The sequence below is a fragment of the Eupeodes corollae genome, chromosome 2 (assembly GCF_945859685.1).
Source record: "Eupeodes corollae chromosome 2, idEupCoro1.1, whole genome shotgun sequence".
NCBI lineage: Eukaryota > Metazoa > Arthropoda > Insecta > Diptera > Syrphidae > Eupeodes > Eupeodes corollae.
Window position 1 is genome coordinate 43,798,934 of NC_079148.1, and position 20,001 is coordinate 43,818,934.

Below are 20,001 nucleotides of genomic sequence, written 5' to 3' on the forward strand. Positions count from 1 at the left end.
AAAATATCGTCCCTCCTAAAGTTAAAAAAAAACATATACACAAAATTCAAAACTACAAGAATTTAAAAGACAAAAATTATCAGCAGCAAAACACTTGACCTAAATACAATGTAGTTAGATAGGTACATAAATATATACATAAGCAAACAAATCTCTATATAACTATCTAACAACCTTAAATTAAATAAAAAACGATAATATGACAAAAACTTCAACCCATCAGACCTCACTGTATACACCAAACTTATATAGCAAATAATTGATATTGTATAAAGGACTCAATTTTATCCTCTTTTCCAAACGTTGAAATCTTTACAATTTCCATTTAAGGTTTTTCATAAATCGATTATACCTCTTTTATTCTTCCGAAATACTCAAAACCATAAAGTTTTGGATTGGAGCCTCATTCTCTCAAGGGTTATACACAACATCGGTGGCGACTCCTTTTCGTCCTAAAAAGAAAAATGACGAAGAATTTACATTTACACAAAATACATAAATATATAATATACAGTAGGTTCAGTCAGCCTGAGAAAGACTAAGACTAGATACGATGAAAGCATAAACGTAGTATAAAATCTGAATTCAAGTCTTATCGATTTTGTCCTCATACTCGTACTCGTTGTCGTCGTCGTGCGTCGTAGTTGTCCTCATCCTTGTCGGTCGGCTCATGTCGGGGGTCCAAGTCCAACTCCCATAGTCACAGTTTGTTCCAGCATCATATCTCTTTTATATAGTGATGTGCTTCGCATTTATTATTCATTTAAGGAGCATACATACCAAAAATATATATCTACATCAAGAGGAGACAAAAAGTCCTTCGAAATCATCATACATATAAATGGAGAACATTTACCATGGACCCCAGAGAGGAGTCCTTTTTCTGTCATCTTGCTTTCTTCTCCTTTTTTTCTTTTGTTTTTGGAAGGTTTTGTATGTATGTCCTACCAGAAGAAGTTATGGAGGTTTGAATTCTTTTTTTCCAAGGACACAAAAAGGACTTCGCAATCGATTTTATCTTTTCTTCGTTTCTTTTTTTTTTCTCTCCATGAGTTTAAGGTGCTAAAAGAAGAAATTACAGATACATGTATCTATCTATCTGTCTGTCTATCTATCTATTTGAATCCCACGTATCTTATCCTTTTGATTCAACCCAGCCAAAAGCAATTTATGTATATAATCAATCACACTTATGTAGGTTCGTTTTTTTTTTCTTCATTCGTTTATGTAGGTACCTACTGACATATATATACATTTTTGTACATATATTTGTGTATATTTCAAGTCAAAAAGGATATTATGTGTATAACCTAGTTAAATGTGTTTATTTGGACAAAATATATAACATTTATCTTTTTTTTGGTATTTACCAGGAAATATATATTTATTTAATGCTTATTCGGTGGTAACATCGATTTATTTGAATTGTGTATTTGTTTTATTTGAATGCAGACATAAGCAATTGATCAATGATAACATTTTAAAAGATTCATTTATACACGCCATTTTACCTAGTAAGTTGGTATCCTTTGTTTTTAAATATTTAGATACAAATTAGAAGACAGAAAAGTCTAATAGCAAATTAAAATTCTTCTAAACATTTCATACATAGTTTAAAATATTCGAGGGTAAATGATGTAAGCATTAAGTAAAGTGTACGATTTATCGAAACCAAAAATAGTTTAACAGCGAAAATATAACCAGACGATTAAAATAAATTATCAATGAATTTTATGATTTGATTGAGTATGATCATAATATATACAATATATATTGTATTATGAAAAATGTGACTCACTTTATTAAAGCGAAATATTACGAAATATCTTCCTATAGGAAGTGAATAAATATATGAGCACAAGAGAAAAATTCCAAGAAAGTTTATAGACTTTTTAATAGGGTAATGATTTTGTTTTTAGTACACTTTCGAAAAACTTGTAATAAACGGTGATTTTGTAAGAGCTTGAGAACTTTAAAAAAAAAAAACGCATAAAATTTGCAAAATCTCATCGATTCTTTATTTGAAACGTTAGATTGGTCCATGACATTTACTTTTTGAAGATAATTTCATTTAAATGTTGACCGCGGCTGCGTCTTAGGTGGTCCATTCGGAAAGTCCAATTTTGGGTAACTTTTTCGAGCATTTCAGCCGGAATAGCCCGAATTTCTTCGAAAATGTTGTCTTCCAAAGCTGGAATAGTTGCTGGCTTATTTGTGTAGACTTTAAACTTGACGTAGCCCCACAAAAAATAGTCTAAAGGCGTCAAATCGCATGATCTTAGTGGCTAACTTACCGGTCCATTCCTTGAGATGAATTGTTCTCCGAAGTTTTCCCTCAAAATGGCCATAGAATCGCGAGCTGTGTGGCATGTAGCGCCATCTTGTTGAAACCACATGTCAACCAAGTTCAGTTCTTCCATTTTTGGCAACAAAAAGTTTGTTAGCATTGAACGATAGCGATCGGTCCAATGATTCCACCAGCGTACAAACCACACCAAACAGTGCATTTTTCGGGATGCATGGGCAGTTCTTGAACGGCTTCTGGTTGCTCTTCACTCCAAATGCGGCAATTTTGCTTATTTACGTAGCCATTCAACCAGAAATGAGCCTCATCGCTGAACAAAATTTGTCGATAAAAAAGCGGATTTTCTGCCAACTTTTCTAGGGCCCATTCACTGAAAATTCGACGTTGTGGCAGATCGTTCGGCTTCAGTTCTTTCACGAGCTGTATTTTATACGGTTTTACACCAAGATCTTTGCGTAAAATCTTCCATGTGGTCGAATAACACAAACCCAATTGCTGCGAACGGCGACGAATCGACATTTCACGGTCTTCAGCAACACTCTCAAAAACAGACGCAATATTCTCTTCTGTACGCACTGTACGCATTCGTGTGGTTGGTTTAATGTCCAATAAAGTAAACTGAGTGCGAAACTTGGTCACAATCGCATTAATTGTTTGCTCACTTGGTCGATTATGTAGACCATAAATCGGACGTAAAGCGCGAAACACATTTCGAACCGAGCACTGATTTTGGTAATAAAATTCAATGATTTGCAAGCGTTGCTCGTTAGTAAGTCTATTCATGATGAAATGTCAAAGCATACTGAGCATCTCTCTCTTTGACACCATGTCTGAAATCCCGCGTAATCTGTCAAATACTAATGCATGAAAATCCTAACCTCAAAAAAATCACCCTTTATCTTTTCAAAACTTTAAGGTATTGGCTTAAAACTACTTTTATCTTTTAAAAAAATATTGTTGTCAACATTCAGTTAAATTTTGAGAAAAATCGAATTGACAGTTTTTTTTACAAAAAAATAAAAACCTCAAAAAAAAATAAACAATTCTAAAACTAAGTAAAAATTTACGACTTAACTAGCTTCTCAAAAATTAAAAATATTGTCTTTGAACTATTTTATTCCACAGAAAACATTGTTTTTTATATTCTGTAGTTTTTTTTTTACAAAAATCCAACAGTTGGTTTTTTCATTAAAAAAAAATAAAATCTACAAAAAATGGTACGCAAATTTGGTAAAAATTGATGTTCGGTTCTTGATATCTATTTACTGACTTTAGTAAAGCCTTTGACAAGTTATGTCACAATACACTAATTCTAAAATTATACCATCTAGGATTTAACAACAATTTTATAAATTGGTTTTCTTCATACTTAAAAAATCGTCGTTATTCTGTTTTGTTTCGTAATGAAAGTTCAATTCAATTTGTTGTCAATTCTGGCGTCCCTCAGGGCAGCCACCTAGGTCCTATTTTATTTGTTTTATTTATTAACGACTTGGTTTCAAACTTAAAAAACTCGTCTGTCCTTATTTATGCTGATGACATTAAGCTTTTCAAAAGTATAAAATCCTCCTCTGACTGTTTATTATTACAAGAAGACTTAACAATATTTAGGGAATGGTGCAATAAAAACCGACTTGTTTTAAATGTTGACAAATGTAAAACTATGAGTTTTACACGTAAAAAAATTACGTTTTTGTACGACTATATGTTTGATTCTTGTCCGTTATGTAAAGTTTCTATGTTTTCTGACTTAGGTATTATTCTAGATCCCAAATTATCATTTAATGATCATTTAAGTTATATAATTAAAAAAGCCAATAGGGTTCTTGGATTCATTAAAAGATTCGGTCGTGATTTTTGGGATCCTTATGTTCTTAAACTTCTATTTATTTCGTTTGTTAGACCAATTTTAGAATACGGCTGTGTGGTATGGTCACCTTATTACTCAATACATGTTTCAAGAATTGAAGCGATCCAAAAAAGGTTTCTGCGTTTCTGTCTTCGGTCTCTTCCATGGGCAAGGGAAAATCTATTTCCTCCTTATTCTCAAAGACTAGCTTTGATCAGCCTCCCTTCTTTGACTAACCACAGAAAGTATTTACAATTTTGTTTTATTGTTTGGATTATAATGGTTCGATATCATTACCATCAGTTCTAAGTAAATTAAATTTCAATTTCAGTCGTGCAAGTTTAAGGCGACAGCAACCTATTATTGAAATATTTAGCAGATCAAACTATGGTGTATGTAGCCCTCTCAATCAGTTAATAACAATTTATAACGAATTTCATTTTTGTTTAGAATCTGTAAATGATAATATAAAATGTAAACAATTTAAACTTATGTTTTTCAACAATATTGTATAATAAATATAAATTATGATATTAGATATTATTAGATTATAAGAATTTTTTTTTTTTTTTTTTAAATATTGTTAACGTTAGATTTTAACGAATTAAATAAATATCTCTCAAATTAATTAAATTCATCCAATTTTTGGAAAAATTAAGAGATGCTCCTTAAATTGGTAAAAATTTGTTTTCGACCAAAAATTTATTTAACGAAACTAGATTTTAAAACTTTCTTTATATAAAAAATATCGTTGGTAATTTTATAATTTTTGAGAATAATTCAACTGAAAACTATTTTAACCCAACATGAAAACCACAAACTTTTAAGCAAGACAAATCGACAGACGGGATGGGAAGTAATCAGTGTGGGTCGCATCCCAGCCTCTTTTTTTTGTATGAAATAATAATCAAAAAGAGTCCTTACAAACATCTTATGTGAAATTGTAAGTTTTCAAGCCGTACGGGAAACTATCAAGCTTCTACCAGAAAAACCCCTTCTTAAATTATATGCTTTTATGTATAAGAACCAAAAGTCAAGAGTTTTCAAGTAATCTTTCAAATAAAATTAGGTATGAGTCTAGACTGTTTTGTTTGTAAGTTTTTCTTGTGGCAGGTTAAGACTAGCAACTAAAACTGACGGCTTTCCTAAAACTAACTAGTACTGAGTACTGAGAGTGGTTTTCATTTAAGAGAACTTTGAATACTTGAAAAAAGACTATGTTTTCTTTTCTCTTAAGCAAAATTTAAACATTAAAATTCAAAAGTCTTAAATAATAGTCAATTTTATTGGATTGTGTTTTCAGCTTATTTAAGCGGATTTATGCTGACAATTTCATCATGACTACTTTTTGTTAAACTAAAGGCAAACTTTTTTTTTCAAAAAACTAACATTGTTAAGCATAACTTACAACTAACTTACTGGTCCCATTAGGACCCTCTACGTTAAACAATAATACTTAATTCGAATGCCTTTCGGCCCTAAGTTCTATTTTACTGTAGTAAATAAATAAACAACCACAGCAACAAATCTAACTAACATTTTTTGTTTGTCATATTTTGTTGTCCTTTTTTTATTTCTTTATTCCATGTTTTTTTTGTATTTTTTTTTTGCCATCATGCCTATTCTTCTTAAAACTAAATCCTAAAACTATAAAACAAGTATATATGTAAGCCTTCCAATGCTTTAAACCCCATCGCGACTACAAACTATCAAGTGCCGATTAAAGCAACAAAACTGGTTCTCCTGCTTCACCCTATTAGTTCGGTTCTGTCCGGACACAGCTCTACGGAACCGAAGGAGCTCTGCTCCGTCTTGTGCCATGACGTCCCGACTGTACTGGAGTCGCCTATCTACGGTTCGTCGTCTGACGTGGTAGATTAGCGGAACTGCCAATCTATCCTGTATCAGACCACATCTATCCAAGAAGAGGAATGCCGCTCAAGCGTTCACTCTCAACAGTCCAACGCATCTAACTATCATGCCACAGGTTCTTATAAATAGATGACGATAAAGATGAAATATTTTGATTTTGAGTTAATAGAGTTAATATTCTTGAAGAAGTGCTTTCAAAAGGTACACAAGGAAGAACGTTGCCCTATTCACAATCATCGTTAGTCAACTTGAAATTTGGCCAATTTGTCATTTTGACTACCGGAATAGTCAATGTGACAACCTTATTTTGAAAAATTGACTACCCGAAAATCAATAAAACAATATTCGATTATCAACATGGTGTTGTCAATATGACAACAAGAATAGTCAATAGAACAACTTCGGTAGTCAATATGACAATTTTGTTTTCACATTGACTACCAAAAGTGACTATTGTTACATTGACTATCCGGTAGTCAAATTAAATTTCGGGTTTTAAAACAAATGTCAGACAAACTACGGCAGTTGTCATATTGACTACCGCAGTGTTTTATTTGTTACCGTGGTTGTCATATTGACTAACGCATTTTTCATATTTACTACCGCAATTGTCAAATTGACTACCAAGTTGTAATATAATTTCGGATCCCGAAATTGACAACTGAAAATTATGATATTAACTATCACGGTCGTTATCAGAAAATTGACTGTTTAATATTTGACTACCAAAATAGTCAATAGGATGAATCATTTTGTTCTTTGTATATGAAAAAAAAGTGAAAAACTTAAAAATCCTGAAATCGATATTGTTTTATCCAATACACCTTTTACCTTTCAGAAATTATTTTTTTTTAAATTTGAAAGAATGTTTTTTGGGAACGTCATTCTATTTTTCATTTGTCTTATGATATGTATCTAATGCATAATTGCCAACTTGCCAAAATTTAGTGCTCTCGATTTTCATTTTGATATTTAATAACGAGTTTTTTTAAAACAACGAAATAGGAAAAGTTTTAATATAACTTCATAGAATAGTTTTTACTTGCGACATATAGGAACTATACTTCCGTCCATTTGTCCTGGACCCTACAGCACAAAGTACGAGTATAAGGTCGATTGACTTCAAATTTGAAAATTAATGTTTTAGCCGATTAGCGTAAGGCGTTTTTTTATTTTTGTTAAAGAGTAAAAATAGTACACATTTTTTGGTCAAACATCAAAAAATTGAAATTTTATCAGAAACAATCCGATAGATTTATTTTAAAATGTTTGCACATTTTTTTTCTCTTCTTTCAATGTAAAAAATGTAAATAAAATATTTTGCTTTTTTTCAAGAACTAATCAATTGATTTCATTAATTTTTTTCTTATACTGTCTGAATTGAAGATTTTTTTTATATAACTCGAAAACCGGTTATTATTTTTTTGTTTCTTAATTGAAACCTTAAACATACATAAATACAAAACTGAAATTTTGTATTCATAAAAATGCTTTTAAAAAAACTGCTCTTATACGGTTTTTAAATACAAATTTTAAAAAAATTAAGGTTTTTTTGAGAAATCAAATGGCATTTAATTTTTTGAAAACAAATTTTTCTTCTAGGTAAATTTTTAAGTTTTTGAATACAGGAAATATTTTCAAATATACTCTTTGTATGCATGAGCCAGTATCTACGTACCAACCAGTTGTGCATTTTATTGTTTTGGGAAATTCGTTTTAATTTTTATTTGTCATGCAAAAATGATAACTTTATATAAATTTCCGTTCTTGGTATATGTTTCTTTGATTTTGTTATTAAATAGTTTTTAGAAATAACGAAACAGAAAGAGTTTTTGAAAAAAATTAAGTTAGTCGGTTTTGCTTGTGACTTAAAGGAACTATATGGAATTGCGGCGTAAAATATTTCGAAATTCGAGATTTTAATAAAGGTGAAATTATGATATAACAGAAGTCGAAAAAATGGATCCCCAAATTACTTCCGTCTGTTTGTCGACTTTTGTAAGACTTTAAATAAAAGTACTCCCAACACAATTTTTTTGGGTCAACGATCGAAATTTTTAACTTTCTTAAAAACTAACCGATATACTTTTATTAAATTTTCACTAACAAAAATTCTCTAACTTGGATTCTTTCAATAAATAAAAAACATAATTTTGTATTATAATTGAAAGGTACCCCCAAAGAACCTTTATTTTGTTTTAAAGTTTTCTCAAAAACTATTTAATCGATCTCAATATTTTTTTTCTGCACAAGCTCTTATACTGTCTTCATAATATTTTTTGATCAAAAAATGTCAAATTTTACTTTTTCGATTAAAAAAAAAAATAACTTTTTTGTTACAAAATTCTGTGTAGAACTTATATTTAAAATGGCTCAATATTTATCTAACGAAAGTGTTTTTTCAAGAATTCAAAGTTCTCTTGAATGAAAACCACTCTTAATTGAAATAAAAATCTGTTTGCCTTGAATATATGTACTTAATCCGATTTTTTTAATAATATTTTGTGTAACTAGAATGTTGACCCAATCATGAAATTCTTTTTTTCTGTAATATAATATCAAGGTATTGTGAATCCTCCTCCTTATTTCTACTCAATAACCCAAATCTGTGACGACAGAAATAGTTGTCGACCAAAAAAAAATATGGTTTTGTCATTTCGATGTTACCTTAACAACTATCTACGTATATTTTTTAGATACCTACATAAAATCGACCCACTTTGTATTTGGGTTTGTTCCAAAACAAAAATTCCCACTTAACTTCGTGAAAATCTCTAGGGTAAATCTCAACTAAGCAGAAAATAACATGGTTAACCATCGACCACTTTTGTGCAATTCCATTTCAGCTCTCTCTCTCTCTCTCTCTATTCATTCCTTACCCCAACTCAATCCCTTAACTTGTGCGAGCTAAAAGTTCACCACTATACAATTTTGCTCATAAAAATAGGAACACTTCTTGATTTTTTTCTTGACTGTTTTTCTTACTTGAGTAAAGGTACCTTTCCAAAAATTCAAATTATTGGTAGATTTTTCAATCCTTGATTGATTTCGAAATTATGTCTAAGCTTCTTTTGAAATATGCAAAAGAAGCAGCGAAGAACTTCTATAAAGTCATTTAACCACTGCATTCTACAGTCTTCGTTGCCTAATGTCAGAATTTTTTGATGTACAAACTTTGAGGTGACATCATACAGTTTTATCCATTTAGCGGTTTCAAAAATAAACGTTAATAAAACACATCTAAAACATTTTTTCTTGAATGATATTTCTTTTGTATTACAAAGTTTGAATCTTTACATTATGTGTGAAACACTACATCATTTAAATGGCCGACACACGAACGCATTTTTGCAATCGTTGATTCTTTTGAGGTAATTTTCGACCACTTTTTGACATATATTTGGTGGTATCTCAGCCATAAATGGACGAATGTTGGTTTTTAAGTGCTCAAGAGTTAAAGGTGCATAAGCATAGTCTTTCGCGTAAGTCCAGATGTGTCAAATAGCATGATTCTGGTGGCCAGTTGATATCGCCACGACGAGAAATTACGTGGCCAGGAAATGTCTCTTGCAATGAAGCCATATTCGTTGTCTGGCATATGGCACCGCGACTGTCTTGTTGAAATCATATAATCTCTAAGTTGTATTGTTTAATAGCAGGGGAAAAATTCGGGTATCATAGGGCAAACAATGTTCCGAATTGACGGTGACAGTCGTTCCATCGTCGATTTCGAAGAAGTATGGTCGACTAAAGAACTCACCAAACAGTGACTTCTTGTATATGTAATGGCCCCCCTTCAATTACTCAAGGAGTCTCAGAAACCCAAATACGACAAATTTGTTTATTAATATACCCACCGAGTGAGAAATGTGTTTCGTCGCTAAAGAAAATTTTGCTGGAAAAATCGACGTCCACTGCCTGTTGTTCAAACACCCATTCAAAGTATCAACGACGCGACGTTGTGAATGGTCAGCTGGCTTCAGGAGTTGAGTGAACTGGACTTAATATGGATGTAGGTGGACAATTCTCTCAAAAAGTCCAACAATACCCAGTGCTTTAAAGACAGAAGCAGGCACGTGGACTATCACAGATGAAGAATCTCTTAATCTGTTATTAGACACCCACTTTCCAGGTAGTTCTAACATACTCAACGACTTAACATCAGAGTCTCAAGCTTCTACAAGCGATTTAGTTATCTAATAAAGCGGGAAAAACTGCAATGGGCCATAGACAGCTTTGATCCATATAAATCTCCAGGACCAGATGGAATCATTCCGGCCGAACTACAAAAATGCTCAGACATGATTATTCCACCATTGGAAATCATTCTGACAAGCTGTGTAAGGTTGAGATATATTCCCAAAGCCTGGAGAATGGAAAAAGTAGTCTTCATTCCCAAAGCAGGGAAACCCTCACACGTTAACCCTAAAGATCTACGACCAATCAGCCTATCATCCTTCCTTCTTAAAACCTTGGAAAGATTGATTGAAATTTATATCAGACATAATTTAAAACCATGTCTCATTTCCACATGCTCAACATGCTTACTCTAAGCGATTTCCACATGCTCAACATGCTTACTCTAAGCGAAAATCAGTAGAATCAGCACTTCACTCACTGGTACGTACTATTGAACATTACCTCGAATACAAAGAATATAACCTGGTAGAGTTCCTAGATATTGAAGGAGCTTTCAACAACGTCAGTTACCAGGCGATCACAACAGCAATGGATAAGCTGAAATTAGAGAAGTCACTCATAGATCTTATAAGTCTCATGATCAAAAGCAGGACTATAATTTCTAACACGAGAAGTTTTACTACCACCAGATCAGTGAATCGAGACACTCCCCAAGGTGGAGTCCTTTCGCCTCTTTTATGGAACATGGTAGTAAACGACTTACTTACAGCATTGGAAACAGAGGGTTTCAAGGTGATTGCCTATGCTGACGACGTTGCGATATCCGTATCTGGGAAGCACCCCCAAGTTCTCTCGGAACTCCTTCAAAATGCCCTAAACAGGCTAACTAAATGGGCTAAGCAATGTGGATTGGACGTCAACCCACACAAAACAGAATTAATACTCTTCTCGAGAAGATATAAAATTCCTCAGATTAGCCCACCCAAGATTAAAGGAATACCATTAAGCTTTTCCGACTAAGCTAAATATTTGGGCCTCATTTTAGACAAAGAACTAAATTAGAAGGCAAATATTGATGAAAGAGTCAAAAAGGCTACTGTAGCGCTTTTTACTTGTAAAAAGCCCATAGGATCAAAATGGGGCTTCTCCCCAAAAATAACCCACTGGCTATACACTTCGGTAATCAGGCCGATACTCATTTATGGAGCCGTCGTAAGGTGGACCGCACTGGACAAGATGGTAAATCTAAATAAACTCATCAAAGTCCAGCGGTCAGCAGGTATGTGCATCACAGGAGCACTTCGCACAACACCAACCGCAGCACTGGAAGTGCTTTTAAACCTGACACTACTTGACATCTTCTCTAAAAAGGTGGCTGCCAACTCATGTGTAAGGCTAAGCCTTACCTCTCAATGGACCAGTAACAATACTGGACATACAACTATTCTAGACAATTTCAGATCTATCCCAGATCGCTTAGACTATACCACCCCAAAAATGGTATTTGGTAAAAGACTTCATGTGTCCATCCCTTCAAGATCCTCCTGGGAAGAAGAGGGACCCCTGGAAAACGATGCGGTACACTTCTATACTGACGGTTCAAAGACCGATCACGGAGTTGGAAGTGGTATCTTTTCAGAACAACTGAATCTCAGTCTATCCTATAGACTTCCCAATCAATGTACTGTATTCCAGGCAGAAGTAATGGCGATTAAAGAAGCACTATCCTGGCTCAAAGAAAACGTTATATCTTGTAAGGATATACGAATCTTCTCAGACAGCCAAGCCGCTCTTAAATCTCTCGCCTCTGTCTCCACAAACTCTCAAACAGTCCACGATTGTCAATCATCTCTGAATGAGATGACGGAACAGTTAAACATTCACCTCATTTGGGTGCCGGGCCACAGAGACATTCCGGAAAATTGCAAAGCCGATGAGCTCGCCAAAAACGGAACACTTCTTCCTCATATTAGACAAAAACATAACATAGGAACACCACTTGCTACATGCAAATATCTTCTCAAGCAATATGCTTTAGAAACAACAAATACTAGATGGTCACAAAGCACCACCTCCCTGGCAACCAAGCAAATATGGCCAAGTATTGACTTAAAACGGTCAAAAGGCTTGATATCACTGAGCAGACAAAGTATAAGCTCTACAATTGGAGTAATAACGGGACACTGCCTCATAGGTAGACATGCTCTGAGGCTAGGGGTCTACACAAATGACTTCTGTAGAAGCTGCATGGACGAGGAGGAAAAGGAAACAGTCCAACACCTTCCATGTACATGTCCAACACTCTCCATTAGAAGGAATTACTTTCTCGGTAATCCCTTCTTCGATAATACCAGTGAACTGGCAACGATTGACACAAAACGTCTCTCTAACTTTATTAAAAGTACAAAATGGTTCGTTTAAATTCATTACTCTCCCATGAGTAACCTCATTAGTGGTATCCCAATGGACCCTTGAGGTCTACGTGTGTCAATGATATCTGGACAGCCACTCCAACCTAACCTAACCTAGGTGTAGATCCAAATGCAAAATACGCCATATTGTGCCTAATTCCTGAGAGTGACGAGAAATCGACACATTCGGTTCTTCGGTAACACTTTCACTTACATCAACGATATTTTCAGTGGTACAAGGGAAACGATGATGCTGAGGCTTTACAATACCTGTAACCAATTCAGTCTCTTCAAATACATATGCTTCCGTAGTTAGACGACTATGTAAACCATAATCTCCTTTTAAAGCACGATACGTGGCTGTGGCAGAATCACCATTTTCGTAAATATCAGGCTTTAATACTTAAGGGTTAATTATCCAATTTGAGTTGTAGATGCAAGAATTTGGACTATACATAATGTTGCCTATAAAAATATGGCTATAAGATCGTGTTTTCAACTAAATAACGACAGCTGAAGATTTATCACAAAAAAGTGGAACTCCATTTCTCAAAAAAAAATATTTGTACCTATGTAAATAGTTGGCTCGAAATTGTCGAATTGTGTTGTTTTTGAAGTTTAAACAAATTAGTGTTCCTATATTTTTTGGCCAGCTTTTTATAAAAATCTGCAGCAAAAGGACTCTAACATCACAAATTAAGAGAAATTAAATGGCTACATTTTAGGTTTGTTGCCTTGCGCAAGTGTTGAGTAAATAAGTATTTCCAAAAAAATAAAGTTCTGTTCCTAATATTTTGGTCTTAACTGTAAGCTTATATAGTTCTCTCAGAACACACCATCATCATCATCATCATCATCGTCGTCGTCATCACCGGAGCCAAAGGATAATAATGTCCTCGGGAAAAGGGTATTTTGTATATAATATCAGTGACCCCATAACATTTATCGGTGACAAAGAACGACTGAATACCAATTAGTTGGACTAATTTCTTTTTTTTTTGCAATGCTTAACGTCGTCGGTCGGCGGCTTCGACTAAGCTATATTGGTTGTATCGGTTTATTCTCTATTTTGAGGCTAAGTTTATAGGTTAGGTAGATGGTGATGATGGTGACTGGAAAAGCGATTTGATTTAAACCACCCAACTTTATTGTTCGTCATCAGTTTTGCGAGTGCGGTTTTTTTGTTAAAAAGCAACAAATCCAATACTTTCATTGCTGAAGTAGATTGATTGCTATGATTTGGCTTTTACCCGTAATACGAAGAGTATTGACTTTCCCAAAGCTACATGATGGCTTATCGAGGTAGTGTACCTATACCTAATGCTTTTGGTTGAATAGTTCATGTCATTAATATGGCAGCAATTATATTATGTGGTTTTGTATGTCAGTCAGTATATTATTAATGTCGACTATCGATTTTCACAAAAGAACATAAATGCAACTACATACATATTTACATAATTATCTACTTACATAGTGATGTGGAATGAATTTCATGTATTGTATTTTTTCTTTATTTATAGATGCCTGGATTAGTTGTGTTCAGGCGGCGTTGGTCAGTGGGATCAGATGATCTTATTGTTCCTGGAGCATTTCTATTAACAATACATGTTTTATGGTGAGTATTATTATTACCAATAAGTTTTTTTTATTTATTAGGAATTAAAAGTATTGTCGTGAGAAATTTGAAAGTAACCTTACTTTAAAAGAAGCCGAAAAGATTAATTATTAACATCCCATAGAAAGTTATTGTAATCGGTCCGATTTGTCGAATTGAACATTTTTACATTACTCGACGTTTGAAGATCCCTAGAGTCTAAGTAAAGGATTTTAAGAGAGATGTTTTTCGGGGAAAGGAAAACCTTTCGTCGCGTCGTCTACATCTCAAGAACCAGTGGAGATATGGACTTAAAATAAATGTTGGTATATAGATAATAAAGCAGAAAGATGCAGAAAGGACTCTCGAAAAAATTGAGTGGGTGCGACTTGAATTTAATTTTATATTATTTGTTTTGAAGTGATACCGAACTAATAAAATTTTGAAAAAAATCATCTAACCGTTTTTTTATAAATCAAAACAAACTGAAGAAAAAAATAATTGTCACCTTGAATATTTTACGAACAAAAAAAAAAACAATTTCATCTTAAAAATAATTGTAGGCAACGAAGATTAACGTTATTGGCATCTGGTAAAATTTTGAGAAAACATAAAAAAAAACATTACTTAAAGTTAATATAAATTAGTTTATTGGTTTCAAACTAATTTTATCTTTAAAAAATATGTTTTTTTACATTCAGTAAGATTTTGGGAAAGACCGAATTGACACACGATAAAACCATTACTAAATGTTGTTAAAAATTGATTTTTTGAATCAAATATCTTTTCAAATTAAGATCTATACAAAAACAGTACTTTAAATTAGTAAAAATTGATATTTGATTCTCAATATCTCTTGAATGAATAAAGGTTTTGAGTTCAAAATGATTTTAATTTGTGTAAAATTTTCTTAGAAAAATCCATTTTGTATTTTCTTACATAAGAAATAAAAACTTTTAAGAAATGCTACTAACATTGATAAAAATTTGATTTTGAAATCAAACTATTTCATCATATGCAAAATATTGTTGGTGATTTTAAGGAAATTGTAAGTTAGACAAATCGGCTGACAGGATGGGAAGTAATCTCAGCCTCTTTTTGTTTTACTACTTCGAAAAAAGTTGATGTGACAACTTTAACCAGAGCCTCTTTTGTCTGTTTTTGTTGAATTAAAATTGAAATTTCAAGGACACAGAAGGTTTTTTAGATCGTTTTCACAGTGGAAACTTCTGTTCAAGAAAAAAGAATCCAATTTAAAATTATTAAGGTGCAAAAATGACAATCATATTTAAAACCCTATCCATTCACATAAACATTGTAAAGGGTGATTTTTTTCGGGTTAGGATTTTCATGCATTAGTATTTGACAGATCACGCGGGATTTCAGACATGGTGTCAAAGAGAAAGATGCTCAGTATGCTTTGACATTTCATCATGAATAGACTTACTAACGAGCAACGCTTGCAAATCATTGAATTTTATTACCAAAATCAGTGTTCGGTTCGAAATGTGTTTCGCGCTTTACGTCCGATTTATGGTCTACTAATCGACCAAGTGAGCAAACAATTAATGCGATTGTGACCAAGTTTCGCACTCAGTTTACTTTATTGGACATTAAACCAACCACACGAATGCGTACAGTGCGTACAGAAGAGAATATTGCGTCTGTTTCTGAGAGTGTTGCTGAAGACCGTGAAATGTCGATTCGTCGCCGTTCGCAGCAATTGGGTTTGTGTTATTCGACCACAAGGAAGATTTTACGCACAGATCTTGGTGTAAAACCGTATAAAATACAGCTCGTGCAAGAACTGAAGCCGAACGATCTGCCACAACGTCGAATTTTCAGTGAATGGGCCCTAGAAAAGTTGGCAGAAAATCCGCTTTTTTATCGACAAATTTTGTTCAGCGATGAGGCTCATTTCTAGTTGAATGGCTACGTAAATAAGCAAAATTGCCGCATTTGGAGTGAAGAGCAACCAGAAGCCGTTCAAGAAGTGCCCATGCATCCCGAAAAATGCACTGTTTGGTGTGGTTTGTACGCTGGTGGAATCATTGGACCGTATTTTTTCAAAGATGCTGTTGGACGCAACGTTACGGTGAATGGCGATCGCTATCGTTCAATGCTAACAAACTTTTTGTTGCCAAAAATGGAAGAACTGAACTTGGTTGACATGTGGTTTCAACAAGATGGCGCTACATGCCACACAGCTCGCGATTCTATGGCCATTTTGAGGGAAAACTTCGGAGAACAATTCATCTCAAGGAATGGACCGGTAAGTTGTCCACCAAGATCATGCGATTTGACGCCTTTAGACTATTTTTTGTGGGGCTACGTCAAGTCTAAAGTCTACACAAATAAGCCAGCAACTATTCCAGCTTTGGAAGTCAACATTTCCGAAGAAATGCGGGCTATTCCGGCCGAAATGCTCGAAAAAGTTACCCAAAATTGGACTTTCCGAATGGACCACCTAAGACGCAGCCGCGGTCAACATTTAAATGAAATTATCTTTAAAAAGTAAATGTCATGGACCAATCTAACGTTTCAAATAAAGAATCGATGAGATTTTGCAAATTTTATGCGTTTTTTTTTTTTTTTTTTTAAAGTTCTCAAGCTCTTAAAAAATCACCGTTTACAACAAAAGTTACATAATTGAAAAGTTTTCATATACCAACCAATATGTACCGTTATTTTTATTTATTGAAATGACATTTTATGTTTTTAACAAATATTTATTTAGAGCAAACATTGACAAACATTCCTTTTGAAAAAATTGTTAAACTACAAAAATTTAATAAGAACTTTAATTGAACAAAATTTCAATTCAAACTTAATTAAAAAAAAAAACAGATGTGAAAAAGAGGCTAGGACACACACTGATAAATTTCTATCCGTGCCTGTCCGACAAATTTTCTAAAACTTTAGCAAACTATTCATAAAAATATTTTGTGGGTCATACACAAATTTTAAGTCAATTGCTTGTTCTCATAATACAGTTAAAAACCATTTCTTTTTAATTTTTCTTTGTTGTTTTTGTAGATTTTCGTCTTTGTTTACAAAAAGTTACCAAGTTATTAACAATATTTGCATACATTTATTTTTAACAGCTGATTTTGTTTATAAAAAGTTTGTATTTCTAATAAAAAAAACCAGTTGGATTTTTTTAACAACTTTATCTTACGTGAACAACAATATTTTGAAGTTAGAATCTCCATTTACTCTTCATTAAATTCGATTTGAATATCAGTCTTACCAACTTTTAGTAGCACTTTCACTTCTGAAAATAGGAACTATACGGTAAGTTTTGCATTCGTAATTCCATTTTAATCAAACATCACATTCCGATGGTAGAGAAGTCGAAAATTTGGGTCCCCTGGTTCCGTCTGTCTATGGTGGCCTCTACAGCACAAAACTTCATTGACTTCAAATTTGACAATTAAGGTTTCAAGGTGATTCGCGTTAGGCGTTTTTAATTTTGTTCTTAGGCTTAAAATGACAGAAAGCCTCATACAAATATTTTCAAATTTTTTTTCTCAATTTGTCTTGTTTTTCAATATAAAAATAATATTTTTGTTCTTTTATTTTCTGCACAAGCTCTTACTCGTATACTGTCTCAAAAATATTTGATGATCAAAATTGTCATTGTTTTCCTATTTTGTTTAAAAAAATTCGATATCTTGAAAATGAGTGATGACATTTTTATCAAATTGAAATGCAAAACGTGTATTAATAAGTTGTAAGGAGCTGCATATCAAAAATATTTTTAAACTAAAGTTAAGAAATTTTATATAAACAAACTTTATTTAAAAAAAAAACAGCTCCAATGATTTTTAAATACAAATTTAAAAAAAATTAAAGTTTTTTTGAGAAATCAATTTGCGTTCACAGTTTTGAAATAAGCAAGTTCCAGTCTTGTTCTCATTTTCTTTAAATTGTTACTTCGATTTTTCTTTAAAAAAAAAAACAGATGTAAAAAAAGTTATTTTTTGATGTATATAATTTTTAAGGGGTAACATCGTGTTTTGTTCGCAAAATTTCAAGGTTTTAAACATTTTTTTTAAGCTGTTGTACAAAAATTACAAATTCACACTCACAATTTGGTATCGCCTCACAATGTATAATATAAAATTAAGTTGAAGTCGCTACCGTTATTGGTTCAAGAGATATTTGGGATCAACCAAATTTTTCACTTTTTTTAAATTAATATAGTAAAAAAATCACAATTTTTGAAAGTCCTCCCAACATCATTTAATGTTATTATTATCTATAGAACACAATTTATTTGAAGCCGATATTTTTGACAGTTCTTAAGATATGGTATACGAAGAAAAGCTTCCCAAACCTACGAACGTACACACACATCCTTTTATTAAGTTTTTAGGAAAATTGAAACTTCTTGAAAAGGGACCAATTACAATAACTTTCCATGTTAAATTTAAAAAGTTGGAGTATTTTCCAACCCATACAGTAAACTTTAAACTGCTTTCCTTAAAAATTTGCAAAAAAAAAACAAATTTAAATTAAAAGAACTTCGAAAAGTATTCAACTGATCTCTTTGAAGTTAAAGCTATCGAGATGTTAGGTTAGGTTAAAGTGGCTGTTGGTTGGGAAGTCCAACACACTTAGACCAAAGTATGGTCCGTTGTGATACCACATGGATCAGTTCATCGGCTTAACTCGTCGAACCAATTGGAGCTCTGAATGAAGCGTAGGAGACAAATAGTATAAGATTTTTTTACATCGCTGGTGTCGTTGAAGTAGTAGTCTCCAAGGTGGATTTTACGTCTTTGTGATAGGGCATTGCATGTGCACAGAAGATGAGAGATTGTCTCTTCCTCCTCGTCCATGCAACTCCTACAAAAATCATTTGCAGGGTCTCCAAGTCGAATAGCATGCCTTCCTATCAAGCAGTGCCCAGTCAGGACACCAATAACGTAGCTAAAAAGTAATCTACTCAGAGAGATTAATTGTTTTGAGCGCCTTGCGCTAAGATTAGGCCAAATTAGTTTAGTCGCTAAACAGGTGGTTTTCTCTTAGCCATGATAGAACTTCTTTTATAGCCAGGATTTCAGCTTGGAACACGCTACAATGATAGGGTAGACAAAAGAAGAGACTTAAGTTTAGTCTATCTGAGTTTTCGCTTCCACCAACCCCATCCTCCGTTTTTGATCCGTCTGTATAAAAGTTTATAGGATCATCGTTCAAAAATGATGTATTCTCCCAAGTAGACCTGGGAGGTATAGTCACTTTGAAGCTATAGTTATTAAACTCAGGATGGGGTATGGTCTAGTCAATATTACTATTTATAGTTCTGAACGAGTTCAAAATAATATGTAGCCAATTCCATTATTGATCTACAGAGAGGAGGCTTAAAGCCATTTGGCTGTATTAGCGGCCGTTTGCTTGCTGAAAATGTGCAGCGGTATTAGATGGAACAAAACATCAAGTTATCAAGAGGAGCGAAGTGCTCCTCACCTACACAAGCAGGCTGTTCGTTGGACTTTGCTGAGTTTATCGCGATATGTCGCTATATTTAGCGCCGTCCACCACACCGCTACTCCATAAGTAAGGATCGGCCTTCTGACCGAGATATATTGCCAGTGTGTAATGCGGGGCTGTAGGACACATTTTTTACCAATGGCCATTTTACAGGAGAACAAGGCTACTGTGGCTTTGTTTATTATCTCTTGAATTTTAGGTTTCCAACTTAATTTCTTATCCAAAATCGAGATGTTAAAGTCGGCAAAATAATTTACTGGCACTTTTTCGTTAAGTTTTAATTTGTCAATTTTAAATTAAGTTTTGCTGTTTTTACCTCGTTGTAAACCAA

The 20,001-nt window shown here is 33.3% G+C and overlaps 1 protein-coding gene across 2 annotated transcripts in view; it reads left to right on the forward strand.

Annotated features, from left to right (window-relative positions):
- Positions 1 to 20,001, forward strand: part of LOC129944127 (diacylglycerol lipase-alpha) — a 212,423-nt gene that overhangs the window by 106,587 nt on the left and 85,835 nt on the right. For both annotated transcript variants that reach the window (XM_056053322.1, XM_056053323.1), the window contains one exon: positions 14,101 to 14,195. In XM_056053322.1, the coding sequence (XP_055909297.1) occupies positions 14,101 to 14,195 (95 nt within the window). The remainder of the gene's footprint in view (positions 1 to 14,100; positions 14,196 to 20,001) is intronic.